Source organism: Varroa jacobsoni, unplaced genomic scaffold (assembly GCF_002532875.2).
Source record: "Varroa jacobsoni isolate VJ856 unplaced genomic scaffold, vjacob_1.0 scaffold_759, whole genome shotgun sequence".
Lineage (NCBI taxonomy): Eukaryota > Metazoa > Arthropoda > Arachnida > Mesostigmata > Varroidae > Varroa > Varroa jacobsoni.
Window position 1 is genome coordinate 315,300 of NW_019213661.1, and position 17,034 is coordinate 332,333.

Sequence of the window (17,034 nt, forward strand, 5' to 3'; positions counted from 1 at the left end):
AAACACTTTGTTTCGTGCTGGAAGTTAGCTCTCTGAGTCAATGCTGCAAACGGCTGGAATCGTCCTTTCTATGCCTTTCTAACCTATTACAACAGTTATTTTCTTTTTCCACTAGAGGAAATAGAGCTAAATGATTGGTGACATAGCAATAAACTAAACTCCATTGAATGTTTAACGTGCTTATTTCTGGCATATTATTAAATATTTTCGGTAATTAAATTCCCTCTCAAACAACACAGGAATTGTGAAATTTAATGCGTTATTTCATGTCTTCGGCCTCCTACAAAAAAAAAGCCTAAAAAGTATCATATGTACGCTACTAATGATAGCAAAGCTCAAGGTAGTGTTTCAAGAAACCGCAGTTTATTGGATAAGCACAACCGGCTGATTGAAGTTTGTATAGTTTCAAAAATTCATGCGGAGCCTGCCAATAATAACCCAGTAATCGGGTGAACAAAGCGGCACTGAAAGCAAAGTCAAGGATGTATTTTTTGTCTCAGGAAATTTAACTTGTCTTTCAAACTAGGTCGTGTGAAAAGAATCTTTCAAGTTTTTCATTTAAAGTTGGATCGAAAGATTTTCGATCCTGGCTGGTGATAAATACTTGAAAAGTGATAATAACGCTTCCCAGAAATAACCACTGACCGGTAAAATCAAGCTTTGAGAAGTTGTCTATTATGTCGCACTTTTAGTGACCACGTCGCCAACATACTGAACGGTTATCCATCTTGATCAAGTTTAGGAGCTTCAATTCAGTTTAGACCTTTTTTTATTGTAAAATCAGCTTTAATATCTTTAATCGTTATGCTCTCAGGTGCATGCAAAGCATTACTTATACTATCAACACCTGCTATTCGGGGCGGTTATATAAAGCCCCTGTTGTACGGATCGTTCAAAAGAATATTGCCTCTATTTATTATTACATACTAAGGAAATATTTTCAGATTTATGGCTGTGATGTTGTGCTCGCATGGGATGTAGGACAACATTTTTCACAGTAATGCGTTTTAGTGCAACTTGATTCATCAATATATTTGCTACGGGGTCTAAATTTGGGAGCAATCAAAGCTATATTTTTATAAGAACGATATTTATATGTATATATGCACAACATGTTTATCAGTCTAATATATCACGTTTTTATTATCATATTATAAAGATGAGAAATGGCTGCAGTGGCTGTATAGACCGAAAATCAATTCATGTTATTCAAAATTAAGATAAGCGGCATTTAGCGTATTTCGATTACCGTGCACAAATACTCTCTGAGTCAGTCATGACAATGTAAAGCTTACCGCTAGGAAGCAAATACTGTTGACCTGTCGGTATTATCAAAGGCTTGTTCATGATACTTCCAAAAATGTTTATTTTCCAAAAAATGTGTGCTTTTAATTGTGAAATTACCAATAAAGGAATAAATGAGGCTGTTCACATCGTTAAAACTGTGTAGACTTTTTAAAGGGCTCAGTGTATTTAATGAGAAAATGTTCATATTTTATATAATATATATATATATATATATATATACAGCTCAGATCAATTCACGTATGATTAAAAAGATCGTTACAACAGATCAGACACATTTTTGCATCATGTCAACAATAGTCATAAAACATGTTTTTATATGTATAGCTCCCTTACACTTAGTACACTATAGGGGAAGGTGGGTCTATATGAAACAGGAGCTACATGGGTTACTCCTTTTTTAATTGGAAAACATCGATTTGATTCCTAATTGAGATCTTAATCTTATGACAGTTTTATCTTGTATGAGCACAGATTAGAAATTATGTGCAATCCACATGACTGTATTTTTGACCAAATTTTAAAAGGTTAGAGTGCATGGGATAACTATGTATTCTTTCGAATTTTACCGAACTTTTTTAAAAAATAAATATATAAGATCATTCACCTGAATTATCGGCCACCATTATTTTAATTTCATATGAAACAAAATATTGTTGACTGCCTTTTGTACAGAAAGTCGCCTCTGAGTAGAACTCACCATAGTAGTCACATATATATGTGTATATATATCATACGAAACTAACATATCGTATTTGAGGGCTTATATCTCACACCCATAGTATTATTTTTGAAAGAAGTGACGGTGGTATCCTTATAGAACATTATCAAAAAGAATTGCTACCGTTGACATTACCCGAACGGTCTGTTCTATTGATCAGCACTCAGTGCTATGCGTAAGACAATCATTTAAAACCAGATCCATCCCCCCTATTTGTACAAGAACGACCAAAATCACAACCCTTGCTTCGTTTAGTGAAAATTTCCGTAATCGTTAATCGCTAGTGGACCCTTAAAATGGTGCGTACATGCAACAAAAAACAATACTAAAGTCAGAGTGCAGCCCAAGGCAGCTACGGTTGTTGCAGATAGAGCCTTTTCCGTTAAGGAACCAGCTTGGGAAGACAACCTTGCAACGGTGGCTTAAAAGTGTGTAAAAAGCTGCAGATTCTTATACTTTAAATGAACTTGCTACAAATTACTAAGCAACTGTACAAAAACTTACTCGACAGTCGGTACCGTACTTTCATAGCATGACATGATTAACCTCTTTTACGCGAATTTGAAAAAAATATCCCTTGGATGTACAATAAGTTTTAACAAAGGAGCGATTTAAGTTTTCTTCGCAAGTTGCGAGATTTGAGTGGAATTATACAATTTTATTCTTTCAGGAACTTTAGTTTGGACAACACGTCTTTTCTTACAATAACGAACTTTTCAAAAGTGATTGCGCTTAAAACAACGAAACGGGTTGCTCAAATCAGATTACAAAAACACGGAACTGTTGTTACAGTGCTCATTTTCATGCCTGCAAGTCCAAACGCAATGCGGTTTTTTCTTTAGGGCGCACTTCAAGGAACACTTGCGAATGGGTGCACTCGTTAGAAGCCAAAGTTTTGGTACATTTGTTCACATATATCACACAGGAAATGGTTGAAGATTGTTTTAAGTATTTTATTGCGACCAATCGATGTTTTCTAGGGAAACCATGTCTGCCAATGGTAAGTAGCCACGGAACTCACACAGACCTAAGTGCAATCAAGTTAGCTTTGTGTAAGGGCGTCCACGTTGTTACATTTTTTGCACACTGCTCGATCAGGTTACAACCTCTAGACGTAGCAGTCTTTAGGCCATTAAGAGTTCGACTTCGTGCAGTTCAGACCTTTCTTACTATATACAGTAGAAGGGTCACAATTTATGGTATAGCCGGACTGGTGTATGCGGAAATTACGTACCATGGCAAATATCCTTAGGGAGCCTCAAAAGGTAAATACCTCTTTGCTTAACTAAAATATATTCAAAGAACGTAAATTTCTTCTTTTCAATGTCGCAGACTGATAATCAGCCGAAGCCATCGGGCCGTTACGGAATACCATTTCAGCGGGACAATCATTCATCATCAGAAATGGAGACCCTGTTGCGGACAGGCACGTTGTCGATTGTCACCCTATCGCAAGTTGCAACACACAGACGGCGTAACTCGTCTGTTGCATTCATAAAACATAGTTCCGTTTCTGGATATATCAGCTTGGTCACTTCAGCTGTCCTACAAAAGCAACTTTATTCAAGTATTTTGTCCAAATTGTGCTACTCCTTTGTATATCAATATCTATTCAAATTGAATACTTAAGAAATCTTTAATTGATACGTAAAAGCAATATCTGACCTCTCCAATCACTCTAATTGGCTCTTTCGCACAGAAACATTAAGCCCCATTAAGTCTGACATAAACGTCTCAAATTGATTTTATCTCAAAAACAAACGAGTTATTGGTTCCGCACCTTAGGGCACAAGATAGAGAAGTTTTGTCATAGCAGATTTTTCTAAAAAGCGGCATTTAACACATGTTGGCCTATTTAGTCCACCCTTTTAATACATTATTTTAAATTGTTATCAGAGCACGTTTTTTTGTATTGGTGTAAGATGCGTCAATTGGATATCTTTTTGACTCTTTATAGAAGCATGTACTAGATCATGTGCGAATACTTTATGCTTTCTCGCGTGTTCCGCCATGAATATAGGATGTGTCAGATCAAGCAGGTCCACGAACATAATTCGACACAAGATATTATGTTCAATTAAATAATGCAAATGTAGCCTTCGTCATGTAATATATTTCTGAATAAATTTAAATAACCGGTTTCCATCATATTACAAACAGCAGTTCTTAAACAGTGGGCGAGGTTACATTTTATCTGAATTTTGTATACAAAAGTATGCTGCATTTTTTCTGTTAACAAATTCTGCGTTGGTGTGGGATCCTGTATGGCTCAAGTATACACAAATAGGCCTACAAAATTAGATCATATAATCAGTTTCAGTGTTCCACGCAAGATAACTTCAATATAAAACAACGTAGTAACTAGCATTTATAAGAAATCAGATCTTCTTACCGAAGATTAGGCAAAGCAGAGAATCTAACCCTGGTTAATTAATAAGGTCTGGCATACAATTCCATCCGTGTGTTCCAGACGATAATTCCATCTTGAGTGTGTACAGTTTAAATGTCGTACTTCTATTTTTAGACTAACACAAAATATCAAAAGCACTCTGTGTGGAGTTTAGTTTTTACTGCCTGTGTAGATGCTACCAGTCCCATGTCACCAGCATTATTATAGTTCCTGCAACATGTATGTAGCGGGGCATTAATACAGAGCTGTACAGTGTGGAAATCCGTCCCTCTTCCAGAGAAAAACGAAAGATTTAGTCATGCTCAATTTAACTTTTAAGACAAAAACGGGACTATAGCTTTTTTAGGACTATAGTTTCAGGGGCCAAGTTCTTAAGTATCGTATATACGTATCGTAGATCATTTGAACTGCGATCAAACAGCCGTTTAATAAATCTTAAATACGAAATTTTTGCAAAAAGTTTCGTATACGAAAAACTGCCGGATCTGCACATCATATAATACTATTTTTCAAAAGACATCCGCATCACTTAATTTTTTTCAGATGATTTTCAGCCCACATAGTTTCGATTGATCTGGACGGCCGGCTTTGATATGCTCATGAAGTCCTTAATGTACTTCTCAGAAATTCTATAGACGCGTTTACAAAATTTAAGGGTTATGTAATTTTTCGAGCGAAATACACTTTGTATAGAAGATCTTATGTAAAAAGATTTATTAGATTTATTATTTTAATGTTTAATAATGATTTATTATTTTATTTAAAAGATTTATTATTTTAGAGTTATGTAAAAACTCTCAAATACTTAATGTGTGGCTGCGTAACTAAGAATTAGCAACCATAGAGATTAAACTGTCAGCTACTAAGGCAAACTGCGAATATGAATGCATATTTACTGACAAAGAATTTGTAGTACGTACTGATCCTAAACAAACATAAAAAAATATCTGCCATATCACCCCCTACTGTCCATTTCCACCCCTACTCCCAATAGAATCATATAGTGATAATTCAACTTCAGCTCAACTGAGCAAGCGTAACTTCTGAATTTTCACAGGTGGAGGTTGTTTAGTATAATTCAAATTATCGGTTTGAATCCGAAGATCACGATGCCTGGGTTATAATTATTAGCTGTTAATGAAATCTGCGTTATCACAGAATATCCACACTGTGTACTATCGAAATCTACGTTATACATTTATAACATGTAAATGTAAGGGCTTGGTTCTTGGCTTCTATATTGTGACAAAAAAGTTATTTGATATAAATGATTTTTTGTCCTTTTACATCCGTCTACCGTCTTAAGACCTAAGAAGAGTGGGATTTTCTCCTTGGTAATTTCTAGTGTCAAAAAAACTTTGCATACATTTCTTGCATTTAAGCTATGCTGTGCGTAATAGTACTAATTAATGATTCAGATGAGATGAATGAGATCATCAATTATGAACTGATTCTATTAATCGACTGGCCCCAAAAAAACTGCAACGCGACCTAACCCAATGCTTTAAAACGCTTTAATATTATAGATTGAAAAGAAGCAGAATCCCTGTCGGACAGCTGCTGAGCCAAACTGAGAGATTAATTTGCCTTAATAGTTGGCGTGATAGAACATTGAACATGAATAAAAGCTATACATGTCCATATTTCACGAATGTAATCTACTAACATTAGAAAAAAAATGCTTTTAAAAAGATAGACATAAACGAAAAACGGGTTGTCAAAAGGTAGTGGCTGTTATTAAGCAAAAATTAAAGCAAATGTTGCTTTTAAATAATATTATTAAATATGCGCCATTTTGATCAATGATCATCTACCATTTTTGTATTATACATCATATAACATCGTAATCTCTTGACTATACAACTTTGTTGTTTCTGGCCAAAAGATTGTGGCGCGCGACTTGTGCATTTTTTCAATGAAGCTAAACTAACTCCATTAAAGGAGTTTTGCAGAGACTGAAGCAGATGGTAGTTTGATAATGCAAGATCCGGGCTATACGACAACTTAGTTTCTTTTCTGTTCACTAGTTACTAGGTAGGTTTCTTTCAACGTTAGTGCAATCTTATTGACAATAGAGGTCCGAATCATCGTTCGCCAGGCGACAGCAACTCAATGCAGATTTTCCTTTTAATCCCAACAAATATTTAACATTACTTTTGTTGGAGCCAGTATGGGTTGTGTAGTTCACTTTTTATTTGCGCATTATCGACGTATGTGATCTACTTTTCATTACAATCGATCAGCTATATAAGAAATACCTCGATTTTGTTTCGCAAATGGAAATAAGACCGAGTAATTCCTTTTGCATCGATTCGTATGATACCCAAACATCTAAGTGGTTTAAAACTATTTGGTCATAAATAGTTTGTTCCGTTGCGGTATTATGGCTACTCACGAATTGATCTTACTCAACTTTCGCAATGATTCCATCAGGTTTTGTTCAACCAGGAGCATCTTTTACATCAAAATTTCCAGAAAGCGATAGAACCACCTTTGCGCTGTTTATTCTGATAACGCATCTTGACCACAAACTATCACATTTTTTTATGGTCGAGGACAGCATTATGAATAGGCTAATTTGGCCTTTATGACAATAAATACCAGTAGTAGTAGTAGCAATAGTAAAATATAGCAAATGTAGAAATTTCACTCATCTTCAAGCTTGAATTTTAGCGCATCCACAGTTGTCAGATCTTAGATTTCAGATGACACTAACCCGGCCTGTCTCGACTAATATTACCTAAGATATGTACCTTTAGCTAGAAAAACGGTTAATACTTTATGTAGTAACCCAATATGTAGTAGTACAAAAGGACGTCCCCTCATTACAAAAACTCGCGTTTCTATAACCCAACTACAACAATGTTGTTTTCGAAGTGAGTTCTGTTTGAATCATTCACGGATTGAACAAAAAAAGTTTTAGTAAAAACTAGGAAAACGAGAAGTAAAGGGAAAAACTGGTATAATTAGTCATAAATGAATAAAGCCATAAAAATAGTGGAATGGAAAAAGTGAGGAAAGATCATCCCGAAGGATCTCATATTTATTCTATAGCAATACGTGATTTTTTTATATAAAAGCATTCCCGCTTTATTGTTATTGTTAATATCAACAGTGGTTAAGGAATCCAGAGTCAATAAATATATAAATTTATTCATCTCTTTCTCGCATACGATCTGCATTGTACATACGCAGGGGATGCTGCTATTCAATACTATCCAGTTATTTTTTCTAATGAATTAGGTGAAAGCAAATGATCAGTTCTCTGACTAATGTGTAACTTTATTTTCTGAAACTGTGTTAAGAGCTCAGTAAAAAAATGAATACTAACTGCTATCAGTTATTGTTACCATTTAGCAGACAATTCATACGTTGCCCTGCGGTACTTTTGTAGGCGCTTTGTGTCGGGATAGTTTAATTTTTTTTGTTTTTGGAGAAGCGTTTTCCGGTTAGCAGATTTTGCATCGATAACTTCTAATATGAGTAAGTCATATGAAGTGTATAAGCTATGTGACTATTTTCACACCAACTAGAAGGTGGTTTTTAGCGTTCTTAAAGCGCTCTGGAGGAGAGTGTTGTCGTGCAACTAAATCATGTTACGACTTTTAAGGCACGTTGCCTTATCATTTAAGTTATTCTGTTTAATCAGATGAAGCCCGCAATTTGCTGCATTAACTTATCTAACGTATCTTGGATTTTAGGAGCTCATGATAGGAAAGTCCTTTCATACAAGATAAAATACCCGTAATCTTTTTTCGTAAGTATCTTAATCTATTCGGACATTTGTCCAGGGCTTATCCACAATGATCTCCTTTGTCTTTTTTTATTTGTCCTGTTGTTTGCAAGTAAGACATAACTTCTTGTTAAGTTGCTCGTAGTTGATTAGCTAGTTCCAGCTAAAGCAGAACTTTCGTCCAGTCATGCCTGAAATTCTGCGTTTTGGAACGCCTCGGGATATTGAGTCCGTAGAAGATGAGAGAAAGATTTCTTTGCAAAGCCCACAAAACCACAGTTCCTAATAGTGATAATCCAAGGTTGAATCCATCAATTCCGTATCAAGTTACCATTCATACAAAACAGATGTTTTTGAAACCACGTTCAGAAATGTTGCTACTAAGGATGAACAACAAAGGTTCAAATACCTTAGAGCCCGTAGCGCGATGCCGACGAAAATTAAAATTTAATTTTCAATTTAATTTTCGTCGGCATCGCGTGAAAAGCTTAAATTTGAAAGCAGCTTTAAAATTTAAAGCTTCTTTCAAATTTTAAACTTTTCTCGAATGCTATGAATTGAAACAGTGAAGGTCTAAGCCGAGAACTGACTTGTGTGCATCTAATAACCTTAAAGCTGGTTCACCTGTTCGGCGCAAGATCTCATCATCCGATTTCAGAAAAACACCACGTTGTTCGAGTCAGAATCAAACCACTGGGTTATCTTGATATTGTCGTAGCGTTGGCTCAAAGTGCTTCAATAAAATACGTTACTTTGGCTCGATTATTCAGTTCTTCTATACAAATTCAATACGACACAAAATTATCTTATCAAAAAGACTATTCTGAATGCGACTATTAAATACTCTGATCCAAGTATTTTGTTTTTTTTTTTTATAATATTTATATAAGTCTTCAAATCCTGTAAAAGCCGTATCATTGTACATAGAGCCACTGGCCGTTGCTCGGCAGTTGTGATTTGACTGAGCGACTTTACTCCGGATTTATACGACGGCACTGCCAAAGCCCTTATATACAGGCTATAGTCAATATTTTCTGTCTTGCTTGCGTAGAAAAGTCCAATATTCTAACGTTCTCACAGTGAGTCCGTCATACGTTGGGAACATATCGTGTTTGATCACTAACGCCTTTCTGATGAAGTTCTGAAGAATGAAAAGAGAATGAAACCTGGGTTCCATCTGGTTCATACTTATAAGTGACATAATAACATAATGTTTCGATTTTTACGTCTGGCTCTGCCATCAACCATTGTTTTAGATATTAACTGTAATAACAGTCCTGATCGTAATCTGTTTTCGGTAGTATATATATATATATATTGGGTCGATTCGGTAATGGTTGTGTAACTTTGGACAGTGTGTATATTGGATTCCCGAGCTCTCAATTGTAATCAACAATAGGCCAAAACCCTAGCAGTACGTGCATGTGGTTAGTCAGCCGGCTTCGTTTGCTTAAAGAATTATTTTTATTTTCGATTTTTTATCGCTACTGCTGTTTGTTGCCAAAATACACACCGATTTGCGACGCTGCACTTCATAGGGAGACTGGCGTTTGAGTTTTTGGACGAAGGATAGATTTACATCGTATGAAGTCATCTTGCGAAGATAGAATTCAACAGAGTCTGCTCACGATGCATGCGATATGTCCCGTTACATCAGAACGGTTATGCTTCCGATTTTTAGTCCTAATATCTAAACCACACAAGCTGACCTCTGACACCAGCTTACACACTAATCGTTTCAAGCGATTTAGTCTCACTATTATTTTGCACACTTCAGTTTATTACGACATCCATCGGAACTATTCTATATAAGTCATTATCAGTTATTAGGCAAACTTAGGTTTAAGCACCTTAAACACGATATTAGAGGCTCAATTGTACACTGCAGTTTATTCTTGTGCTTCTCTGAGTGGCTGTTTTTTGCACGAAGCCTATATTTTATAGTGTAGTGTATTTTGATCTCTTTGCTCACTACGGCAGGCGCCTACGAGTACATATACTCCACATACAACAGAAGTCGGGAAACACACTCAAATAACTGTCTTTTTTGTCACTTTGTACTCAAAATAATTGGACAGCTTTCCGATAAGAAGAAATGTTAACGCGTTCTACACAGAGTTACATTAAATTGCAGCCGTTCATGCAGGTGAGTATACTGTGCTAGCACCTTCATAGATTACAGACGTACGCATAAAAACTGCCATTCCGGTACTGTTGTAGGTACTTAAATTCTATTCTTGTTTTACCTCCACTGACAACCAGCAGAAAGGTCTTCAGCCAAAGATTGGCACCCAAGTATGTAAACCAAACAATGTTGCTTTTTGAACTTATTAAAACAAATTTCAACAACAGGTTGAATGAGGTCTTTGAGCCTGTCAACCGCACACCGACTAATAAAAACTCATTTGATATTTTTTGCTTTTGTGGCCACGTGTATTATATTATTCAGATAAGTTTTTTTGGCTACGCTGCTTTGAGGAACACCGATTTAGGTTAGCACTGATCTGGAGATACGCACGCTGATTGTCATGTTTGCCGCGGCTAATACTGGTGCGCTAGCAGGCTCGCCACAACTATGCGAGTCGGTCAGCTTTTGCAACGTGTGCGCTATATGTAGGCTATATCAGTTGAACAGAGTGATATTGAGCGCAAGGTCGTCTCGAAGCTGAAGTGCACCGTTAAGCAAGGCTTTTCGACGATGCATGGAGAGACTCTTGGCTAGTCCTAGCCTGAGGTTGTCAAGACTAGAGAGCAACTTTTGACCATCCACCATCTTGTAGTAACGCTCGAATTCTCCATTTAATAATATTGCGTTCCCACTGTATATTGACCCATTCAGAAATGGCATCTAAGGATCATCGTAAATCAGATTTTTCAGACAAAAGGTAAATGTTAAATAAGCATTCTTTTTTGTCTGAAGGAATACTCAATACATAGTGCCATATAATTAACATTTAGAAAATAGCTGCACTAGTCATAATAGTGGATAAATCTACCAATATAAAACATCCTTTATTCATTCAGACATTTCCTTTAGACATTTCATTCAGAATCGTAACCGGGGCCCTAAAATCCCAAACCGGCAGCATTGCATTTAATGTCATAAGCGGAAAATAGATAAAATGAGAATATCTTAACCTCATTGAAACGCATCTTTCCTTATATAAAGCATTACTATAAACCTGCTGTACTATCATCAGTAAACTCAAAGTGGGTAGTATTTTTGTAACCCATATCAAAACCAAAGCCGATTTTCAATGGATTGTCAATTCAGTTAATTTGAGCCTTTCACAATTCAGCTTTTACAGACTACAGTAAAATGCAAATTCCTAGGACTTTCTATTAGTGGTTGCCATACGATTGTTTGGGATCGACCTGTCCCGCTAACTCTAAAAATTAAGAGCACTTTTACTCAATACAGATCTTATATTTTAATATAAACAACGCTTATTTAGTGGACTGATGCACATCATCTTTATTATACTTATTCAATAGGTAAATATATATATTTCACGTTATCAACTCATTGAGCTGCCCTGGTTTCACCTTCACCTGCAAATCTGCTATATGTCACTAATCTTCTTAATTTGAAATTGAAATCTTTCAATATGATGACCAGCGTGAATATTACCTCACATCTCAGCAGCTAGTTTTTCAAAAACGCCTCTCACATAGGTCAGGCTTCTGCACATGCAATAAAAATTAACTGGATAATTGTAGTGGGGCTAAAGCGGAAATCTAACTATCATCTAAAGTATTGTGATTCATTATGATCCTGTTGATAATCTTCGTGTTAAACTAAGTTTAAAGAATCAATTAAAATTATCATATTTATAACACACATTTATTGAAATTAGCAAAGGTCATTTAATGATATGATATCCTGTTTGTGTGTATCTCTAAAGAAATCACTGAATATATTTCACTTTATTTTAGACACAACCGTTGTGTTCTCAAAAACATATTTCATTTTCACAGCTTTTTATAGTCTTTGAACAATATTAGCTGTATAAATTATATTTTACATTAATTTCTGTACATTAAGTAATAGTGCATTGAATCATAGACACATCTGACTTGAGCTTTCTAGCAAAATCTGCTCTATGTTGCGACGAAATATTCATTTAATGTATACACAGTTGGCATTTTTGATGTTTTGAATAAGGGTTTATCTAGGTTTAGAGAAATAAAAATGAAGCATTTAATAATATCTTCGACTTATCTAACAAGAAACGCTCTTCTAAGGAGTAATGGCCCTAAATGCTTGATGAAATTAACACTGGTACTCTTGTTTGTAATCTGCATTAACTTTCGAAAAATGTACCGTGCTTGTGACATATGAGAAGACGTATTCTTAAGGTAATATCTTAAGAATACGCCTTAATACTAATACTAATACTAATTTAATACTAACTTAATAATAATAAATACTAATTAATAATTAATTTATTAACTAGTATAATTTGCTCAGATTACTGTCATCTTGACACAGCTAGTAAAGAATAACTGAAAACCATGGAGGCCTCAGCTTTTCAGTGAAGAATTAACCTATGCGCCGACATTCGTGATGTCAGAAGTGTCTCCGATTTAGAGTGCTGTCACACCTGGTAGATTAACCGTAGACAACTGGGAGCGTGTGCAGAAATATATTGAGAGTTACTCTGCTCCTCGTATCGAGGTGCATAAACATTGTTGACGATTTAATTTGCTCCGTTTTCCGAACTGCACTGATATCGAGGTCCTTGTCCGAAACGATGTAGATATAACTGTGGGTATAATGTGGTCGCTCTATTATGTTTATCGTACATACGTTTTTCGAACAATTGGTAACATAATTTCTTAAAATAAAAGCAAACATAAGCACCTTTGACAAACCGATCTTTGGGATCGCGGATCCTTAATACGAGTAAATAAATATGTGCCAAGAACATATAGGATGTTCCAGCTTGACACTAAGCGGAAGCACACCTCATTTTGTGCTAGGTACTAGCTTAAAGTTGCGTAACCGAAACTGTTTTAGTTATATTAACATAATACATTAAATTTATCCACATAGCTGACCTTAATGCATTTCTGCTCCTCATCATTCAAGATGAACTCTGCAAATCGTCTGTTACAGTAAATGTTTAAGATATCTTATCATTGTATTATTATTATAAAGGTAAAAGAACCTCAAGTTTCTAATCCTATAAAATCCATAAAATGATAGCACACAATAATTTTTACATAATACTACATAATAGCAAAACACAGTGTTACATTAATAACTCGCTATCTGTTATGAGTTGTTTAAGTAATAGTATCAAGAAAATCCAGTTTTGTGCTAATTATTTCATTTAGAAGCATGTGGGAAGTTTTAAGATGACTAATTATAACTACCACCATCGTTATTGTTGTTATTCAGTTTATATTCATGATAATAATTTACATTATTTGAGACACATACTATGGTATTGTTATTACCTTTTGCTTATATATATTACATACTACTATATAAAATAGCTTGCGTAAGAATATAAATACAGAAAAATAGTAGACAGCGCAGCAGCCTTCCTGCCTCGTATCGGCGGCATCAATTTCGTCCATTTATCACTCAAGTATTGTATTCGTAAGCTTTATCGATAGAAACGACGACCACGAATCATTCACACGCCCAGTCGCCCCCTACAGCCAAGGAAAACCCAGGATCACCCGCATGGACACCAAATCAGAATATCGTCATCTAGCCTTGACCCACCGAAGCGCTCTGCCGTCAACGCACTCTCCATTCCCAATCGCCGTCCAACTAAGCACGCTTCACTTTTAATCTTTGCGCAATCGTCGCAAACGACAACAACATGAAGTACAGCAACACCAACTAAATATCAGCAGCAATTATCAATAATGGCCGCATAGCGCAGCATTGAACAAGTCTTGACTCCCAATGCCTTCTGTGCCGATATTAACGGGATACAGCCCCGAGCCGAATAAAACACAGTTTCTAAAAAGTCGCTAGGGCGCGCTTTTTACGGGACAGGCATCAATACGTAGTAAAAGAATCGTGAATGTCTTGGACGTTACTTGAAGGGCTATGTTTACATTACACAGCATACGTTCTTAGCTCGGGGGGGGGGGGGGGGGGGGGGGTACTGATCTGGTTGTCGGGTCCAGGTAGGACTGAAGGCTAACCACATCTTATCGACTAAGACCGCTGTTGCCTCTCTGTGTGTTGTATTCTGTGGGGTCGCCGCTTAGGGCACCAATGGCATAGCTTCGGAAAACATCTAGCAGCTAACAGCCACTACAGCTATTATTCTTCCTTCTTTCGAAAATGAAAGAGGCGACAATCGTGAAATTTTTCTGATTCTGATGTCAGTTAGACTTAATTCTGTCCTTCAGTACCGCAGGCATACTTCATATTTAATATTGTGCAAAGACGTCATTTGCGTGAAGATTGCACTCCGATGTACTTTAAACAGCAGTAATTCATATTTTTTTCCTGACACATTTTTGTCTTAAGCGCTCCTAAGAAAAATTCTGTTTCAGACAAGGTGTGGGAAATGGATTAAACGTTATAATCATTTCGGTGCAATTTGGGTTGTTGGATTGTTTTCTGATTATATATCAAAAGCTGGTATTGCCCGAACCAGCTATATATTTTTTGAGTTATAGCAAATATTCGTTAAGCAAATATGTTTGTTCAAATAATAAGTTTCTTTTCTCATATTTCCGTCTGCCTTGGAGCTATATTTTTCAAAAAACGGAATCTGTGACCACCCTAAAGCTCAAATGGACCAGTGTATTTGAGATATATGAAACAAAATGCCCTCGACTGCTAGTTTAACGTATAAACTGGAAAAGTTCATTTGTCTCATAGTCCAGCTCAGTCACAGAGCATATATATATAAACTACAGCATCGTATTTTTGTACTTATTGTAGCTCAAATTAGTGGTGCTATTATTCAAAAACCATATGTTTAAGGCTGTTTTTGTTGAAAAAACTGTGATAATCGCATTACAATAGCGAAACGCCAAAACTGAATAACATGGCCGATATATGCATCGTATTTTGGATAATAACAGGCATGATTTATAAATAACCAATAGTAATTCGTAATACCGCAATCGTGGATAACTGGACAAGGTGTAACTAAACTCTGACTACTTAATCAAAGATGACCACGACGGTTGCACAGGCTTTCGTGAGACGGAGTTAGCTTTGAAAAACTGCTCATGTGAGTATGATTCTCCCTCATATCTATATAAGGTACAACCCTTAAATATACCAATATTTGGGTCATTCAAAGACTTCCATCAGACCAACTAACATGTTGTGAGGATCTATTGTACATAAATGATGACCTTTGATCTAGCTGGCTTAGCAATAAAGTATTATAAAGCAACATCCTCTCTAGCCAATGTGAGAATTCCTTCTTAGCAGACGAAGATTTTCCCTTTAGTTTGATTGATTTTCATAGTGTAAAGTTACTTGTAGCTCATACAGACCCATCGTTAACCCATATAACCACGCGTTGTGAGCTCTATGGGCCAAAGACAGCCTTTTGCCCACTGAAATTTTCTTGAAAACTAACGAATTGTTGTAAGCGCTATCGTTATAGGTCACGAAACCTGAAGCTTTAGTAAACACAGTGGTGTTTTTCATTTTGCTTTTTTGCGTGGCCACGATTATTCGCAACGGTGACGTTAAGTAAATTTGGCCTATGCGGCCCTACCGTTTTCTTAACCTTGCGACGTACCTTATAAAGAAAAATTCGTTTTCTTCATGGCGACTCCAGTAAATGCCAGAAGACCATTCGAACTTTACTTCTCAAAAAGGCGAGATATATGAAGCCACTTTAAAAAATTCTGCTGTATAGAATCATATTGAATACAAAATAGATTTGTTTCCAACAATATAAACGTATGACGTTGCAGTATTGAATAATATACATTGCAAGTAAATCAAACGAAGCCCTTAATACTAAATTATTGAGGATTTTGTAATTACGCTTTGTGCAATAAATTAGCTGTTTAACATCAAACTATTAATTTCTAATTGGACTTTCATGGCGTGGTATCAGAAAACGACTTGCTGTAGTAAGAACAAATAAAAGGAGCGGCCAGTATTTCGAAAAGAGGATTGACCAGCTGCTCTCTTGGGTCGGTATTTGTGAAAATATTTGAATAGTTTGCTATAAGCAATTTTTATTTACCACAAATGCGGGGGTCGAAGAACCTACTTTAGACCCTCCACATTTACCACACAACTTCCATCGATAGGGTTTGTTTACACCTCTGTGATTTGAGATTTTTTTACGTCCGACACCGCCGTTGGACATTCAATCAGACGTCTTGTATGTATCTATTATGCAATGGAGTACTATAATGATCTTGAAACTAGTAAATACTAAAATAATGGTTATACAATTTTTAAACAAGAGCCTTTTTGTTTTTCTGTGAAAGGCATAATTGTCACCTTATTTTTGTGTACAATTATGTATAATACGGTCGATTTTTGCTGCATTTGTTGTGAGAACGTGGAAATTCACAAAAAAACAACAATAACAAAATACACTGACGTCTCCAAGAAAAGCCTGCTAATCTAATGTTCTTACGTCTGGTACAGTACTTCAGGTTCTGTGGCATATCTTTAAAGAAGCGATATTTTTAAACTAACAAATAATCATAGTTATTGATACCAGTTCATGATGATATATAAAATCTCACTAAGAAATCATTTAAAGAAAAAACTATTTTCATTTAGTATCAGCATATAGTCCTTAGAAGGTACACTACCTTTTAATTAAATAAATTATTTTACTCTTTACACACTGTTGTCCAAATATGCCAGCAGATATGAGTTTAAACAAGTTTTGAGCATAAATA

General features: G+C 35.8%; 1 protein-coding gene and 1 long non-coding RNA gene across 2 annotated transcripts in view; one reads left to right on the forward strand and one right to left on the reverse strand.

Moving 5' to 3' along the window:
• The window catches only part of ClC-a (chloride channel protein 2), a 68,650-nt gene extending 58,772 nt beyond the window's left edge, over positions 1–9,878 (reverse strand). The window contains exon 1 of the mRNA XM_086969577.1: positions 9,683–9,878. Coding sequence (XP_086825703.1) covers positions 9,683–9,763 — 81 coding nt within the window. The 5' untranslated portion in view covers positions 9,764–9,878. The remainder of the gene's footprint in view (positions 1–9,682) is intronic.
• Positions 2,679–4,183, forward strand: LOC147753085 (uncharacterized). The gene is made up of 2 exons (XR_015312284.1): positions 2,679–3,026; positions 3,359–4,183. It is a non-coding gene; the product is annotated as an uncharacterized LOC147753085 (long non-coding RNA).
• Positions 9,879–17,034: the final 7,156 nt, after the last annotated feature.